Genomic DNA, 5985 nt, shown 5'->3' on the forward strand with positions numbered 1-5985 from the left:
GACTCATAAATATGGAGAACAAACTGAGGGTTATGGGAGGGGTTGTGGGAGAGAGGGATGGGCTAAATGGGTAAGGGGCACTAAGGAAGCTACTCCTTAAATCATTTTTCCACTATATGCTTACTAATTTGGATGTAAATTTAAAAAAATAAAAAATAAAACAAGTTTAAAAAAAAGAAAAAGGGAAAATATCTAAGATGTCCATAGAAACCAAACACTTCCCAGGATTCTGTGTTATCTGTATTGTTTGTCTTTACAGAACATGTCAACTTCCTGAAAACAATTCAGGCTGAGACCCTTAGTCCTTTAAGTTACAGTGTCTTAGAAGGTTTGTGTTCAGCTCCCCCTGTAGTCCCAGGCGCTGTGTCACTCACAGCACAGAAGTACTTGGCCGAGTCGCTCCAATGGGCTGAGTGTTTCCTCAGGTGGAAGGCCTTTTCACTCTTCTTAAATTCAGCCTCGAAACCTTTGATGCCTTGAACCAGGGCATCTGATGGCCCTGAAGAGTACTTGAGGAGAAGCTGGAGTCCTTGGTTGGGGTGCTGCACATACCAGAAGAGATAAGTAGTTCCACTGGAGGAATAGTTGCAACTCAGCTCCAGACGGGCTCCTTCAGAGACAGTGATGTGGCCGTCAGGTTGGGTCAGTGACTGGGCTCCAGTTCCTCCTGAAACATTAGTGCTGAGTCAATGAACTCCACTAAAGCAAAAGGTCTATATTCAGAATCAAGCCAGAACAATGTTTTACTTGTGGACAAGGGAATTAAATGGAATGTTACTCACTCAGGAACAGAAGCACCCCAAGCGTCAAGATGAACACCAAGGTCATGGCCAAGCAGTGAAGAACCAGAGAGTTTTCTTTCTGGGAAGTTGTTCACACACAAATAAAATCTGATGACTGAGGGGACTTGAATCCAGATTGCTCTGAGGTTGAGGAGGAATGATAGATTTAGATTCCTTTTTCTTCGGGACTGTTAGGAAGAGATGCTCTCCGGGCAAAACTGTCTGCCCCTGTTGTCTGAGATTCTTTATATGTCACTGTCTAAAAAATGCCGACAGAACACCTCTTTAAAGTATAAGGACAGAGGTTTTTGGGAGCTTATTCTGATCTTTTACAGAAAAGCCATTTTGAATTTAGGCAACAGTGCCCTCTAGGGGCGAAACAGAGCTAAGGAGACATTCACATTTTTTTGTGAACCTTTCTGACTTGTTCCTGACCGTCTATAGGTGAATTTCAAAGCATTATGGTTGTGTCCAGAGGATTTATGTTTTGCAGGCCCTGAAACTTATAAAATGGGGGATTTTTATAAAAGAATAGAAAATTTTGAATAAAAAATCGGGCACAAAATAATTTTTTAGAATGAGAAAGAAAATCACAACAAATTACAAATTTTATTAAACAAAGGCCACAAATATCATAAAATCTAGAAAACTGCATATTTCCCTCATATATTTATTTAATACTTTTTGTTTCTTTTTCTTTTGGCTCCATACTTTTTAGTTGTTTCTTCATTTGACAATAAATTTGCAATATTTCCTATATAGTAAAAATAAAGATAATTCAGTCTTTACTCCCAGCATGGCTGATCACACACACACACAAATTTTAATTCACAGTGCATTGTGATAATGCTACATAAATTTTTAGGACTATAGTCAAATTTTGTAAAACATCTATTTAGTCACTGTGTACTGTAAGATTTCATTACATTTCAAGTTTTCTTATGCTGTAACAAAGCCTAAATACTATGAACTGATGATACTTATTAACCAGTTTATTAAGTCTGTGTTACTTTTCTATTGCTATGTACCAAACTACCATGAGCTCTGTGACTTAGAACAACACCCATTTTTTATCTCACATATTCTGTGGGTCAGAAGTCTGGGTACAGTTAAGCAAGATCTCACAAGTCTACAATCAAGAAGTCAACCAAGATTGCTGTCTTGTCTGAGGTGTGGGGGCCCTCTTTCAGCTCAAGTAGTTGTTGGCAGAATTCATTTTCTTGTAGTTGTAGAACTCATAGCAGCTTGCTTCTTCAAGCCTAGCAGGAGAAGCTCTCTGATCTCAGGAAAACCTAAGCCCTCTTGTGTCAAGCACACCTGATTGTAACAAGCCCACCAAAGGATATTCTGTCTTTTGATGAACTCAAAATCAAACTGATTAAGGGCTTTAATTACATCTGCAAAGTCTCTTTACCTTTGCCATTAATATAGCTTGGTCGTACAAGTGACATCCATCATATTGTAGGTCCTGCCCACATTCAAGGGGAGGAGATTACATAGGGTATGTACACCAGAGGTCAGAAATCTTAGGTACCATCTTAGAATTTGCCTACCACAGTTGTTAATGTCTTCATTTTACTGGTGTATTATGAGTTATACATTAACCCCATAAATGTAAAAAATTTGGGACCAATCAGCAAGAAGTTAAGAAAAACCTTAATAGATACAACTGGGTAAAGCCATTTCGCACCAAAGGAAAGCATAGGCAAAGGCATCCGCCACAAAGGTAAGGAATCAAGTTTATATAGAATGGAGGGCACAGATATGGTAATAGTAGGCAGTAAAACCATAAAAATGGATTGGAACCAGCCAGGAAGGTGCAATATAGTTTTAAACTCCAGAAAGTTGCCAACAGTAGACCATCAGGTCTTTAAGGAAGCAAAGACTTGTTAATGGACCATTAGCAGAGTCTTATGTCTAGCCTGAGTAGTCAGGCTGCTGAAATGAGAATTGAGGCCATAGGGGCAGATGGAATTTCCAAAGGAGAGGGCACATATTGAGAAGAAAAGAGGGCCTACAGCAGGAGGAATGCTCATGATGTGGAATAATCAAAGAATAGTATAAAAGGACACTGCAAAAGATCTCCCAGATCTTGAATTTATTTTTTACTTTTATTTATTATTTGTTTATTTAATGTTTATTACTTTTGAGAGAGAGAGAGAGACAGAGTGCAAGCGGGGGAGGGGCAGAGAGAGAGAGGGAGACACAGAATTCCAAGCAGGTTCCAGGCTCCAGGCTGCCAGCACAGAGCCCATTGCGGGGCTCGAACTCACAAACTGTGAGATCATGACATGAGCTGAATGAAGTCAGACACTTAACCAACTGAGCCACAGGTGCCCCCAGATCTTGAATTTTTAAATGGGAGTGCAGAGGGTCAGAGAGAGAAAGATTTCAAAAAAGGAATGAGTGAATGAGTAGGTAAGACTGCAGAAAGTGGCTGCTCTAAATGTGGTCTGTAGGTTAAGCAGCATTGGCATCACTGGGGGCTATTCTGGATTGCGTGATCTCAGACACTACCCAAACTTCCTAAGCCAGAATCTTCATTTTAGTGATTCATGTGCACATTAAAATTTGAGAAATATTGGCCTAGTGTTTTAATGCAACTTAAACATATCTTTTGGATTTAAAGATGAAGAGGTCATTGATGACTTCTGAGAAAACAGATTTTAAAAAGGGTTGGGACAAAAGCCAAGATGCATGGAGGTGTGGAGTGAAAGACAGGAGACAAAGTGAAAGCAGTTATGATTGAGGCTACAGTAAAGGAACAGGGAGCCAAGAAGTGGATTGGTGGCAGGAGAGACGTGTATGGGCTTGGGGCGAGTGTTAAATTATTTTTTAAGATGAGAAAGCTTAAATATTTTAATTGATGAAAAGGAATCGGTGGCAAAAAAAAAAAAAAAAAAAAGATTATGGAGTTTGGGTAATCAGTGGGCTGAGGTGCCAGAGAAGTGAGACAGAATGATATGGGAGAACAGTTTGGGCACAGGATACTGTCTGTTTAAAAGTAAGAGGGATACCTTTTACATCATTACAGGAAGTAAGGTAAATTATATGTATAAAAGCAAAGTTTTAGTTGGGATGCAGAAAGTTGAAGATGATATTAATGATATCATTTAATGATATCAATTATCTTTATGGTCACCTACCATGGATAATCAAAAGGTGGTGGATATGCCGTTTTGGCAGAATAGAGCTTCAAGGGAGATATTGTAGAGTATAGAATGATAACAGATTATAGAAACAAAATATTTTCATGCACTGTTTCATGTACAGTTGATGTTAAAAGCTGTGACTATATGGAGACAATCTTCAGTATAGCTATGTGGTTTTTACCAGCTATGCTCATCAGTCAAGCAATATGACTAAGAGGGAAGATTGGTCCAGAAGTGGAATTTATCAGATGTGTTGTGATGGTTAATTTTGTGTCAACTTAACTGGCCTGAGGGATGCCCACATAGCTGGTAAAACATTCTTTCTGCATGTCTGTGAGAATTTCCAGGAGAGATTAGTGGATTGGAGGCAGGAAAGGCACGTATGGGTTTGGAGAGTGTTAAATTATTTTTTAAGATGAGAAAGCTTAAATATTTGAAATGATGAAAAGGAATCAGTGGCAGAAAAAAATAAGATTATAAAGTGAGATTATTTGACTGAGTGGAATGACCAAAGAGATCTCTTCTCACTAGTGTGGGCAGGTATTGTCTAGTCCACTGGGGGTCTGAATGGAACAGAAAGATGGGGAAAGAACAAATTGTCTCCCTCTTACCCTTTTCTCTCTTCATGAGCTGGAACATCCATCTTTTTCTGCTGTCAGACCATGGAGATCCTGGTTCTCAGGCCTTTGGACATGGAGGGAATTATACCACTGGCTTTCTTGGTCTTCCAGCTTTCAGATGGCAGACTTTGGGACTTCTTGGCCTCTCTAATGAGTGAGCCAATTCCTATAATAAGTCTATCTATCTATCTATCTATCTCCTATTAATTTCATTTCTCTGGAGAACCATGACTAATACAAGTGTTGTAGAATAACAGGTGGACAGAGTGAGATGAGAATACCAGCACGAAGCAGTTGAAGAAATATGTCCTGGAGACTGTTGGATGAGAAGGAAGAGAAAATAGCAGATGAGACAGAAGACTATGAAGGAACTGGAGGAACAGATGTTATTAAAGAACAGATTTGATAAGAGTAACTTCATGAGGACAATCAAAACAGATGATTGTCATCTGAGAAGGTAGGTCTTCAGAGATGGAAAAGTTCTGGTTAATGACTAGTGGCATGGCTAGCTTATTTGACATCTGGATCAAATAAAGTTTAAGACTCTTTTTCACTGTACACAAAAATGTTTCATAATTATCATGGTATATTTAGGAAAAGACATATCTTCTTGGTGCATTCTTTAGTTTTTAATGTAAATAATTAACAATTTAATAAAGAAGATATTTCAGTGTTTAGAATATTATTCAAATTCAATAAATCATTTATTTATGACTTAAATTGGCACTTAAAAATATTACCCCTTCTGGGGCACCTCAGTGGCTCAGTCAGTTAAGCATCCGACTCTTGATTTTGGTTCAGGTCATGATCTCATGGTTCCTGGGATCAAACTCTGCCTTGGACTCTGTACTGGCAGCGCAGAACCTGCTTGGGGTTCTCTTTTCCCTCTCTCTCTGTCCCATCCCTGCTTGTGCTGTCTCGCTCTGTCTCTCAAAAATAAACATTAAAAAAAATATATTATCCCTTATAGTGTTCATTCTCTGTTTTTTATTTTATTTTTTTTTATTTATTTTTTTTAATTTTTTTTTTTAATTTTTTTTAACGTTTATTTATTTTTGAGACAGAGAGAGACAGAGCATGAACAGGGGAGGAGCAGAGAGAGAGGGAGACACAGAATCTGAAACAGGCTCCAGGCTCTGAGCTGTCAGCACAGAGCCCGACGCGGGGCTCGAACTCACGGTCTGTGAGATCATGACCTGAGCCGAAGTCAGACGCTTAACCGACCAAGCCACCCAGGCGCCCCTCTGTTTTTTATTTTAAACACAAATAGAAACTATCAATGGTCTCATAAAATAACAAAATAGAATAACTCAATATTATGTTTCTCTCCACAACCATTGTACTATTATTGTTTGTTTCAAATCTATGTTTGAATGCAGAAATATATAACGCGATAGGTTTAGAAATATGACCTGCATGAAAAGCAAGCTC

General features: G+C 38.6%; 1 gene segment (V, D, J or C); it reads right to left on the reverse strand.

Annotated features, from left to right (window-relative positions):
* On the reverse strand, positions 1–1098 carry LOC125908819 (T cell receptor alpha variable 8-3-like). The segment is given in 2 exon segments: positions 1–667; positions 783–1098. Coding segments are annotated over 2 exon segments (402 nt in total).
* Between the last annotated feature and the right edge of the window lie 4887 nt (positions 1099–5985).

Source organism: Panthera uncia (assembly GCF_023721935.1).
Source record: "Panthera uncia isolate 11264 chromosome B3 unlocalized genomic scaffold, Puncia_PCG_1.0 HiC_scaffold_1, whole genome shotgun sequence".
NCBI lineage: Eukaryota > Metazoa > Chordata > Mammalia > Carnivora > Felidae > Panthera > Panthera uncia.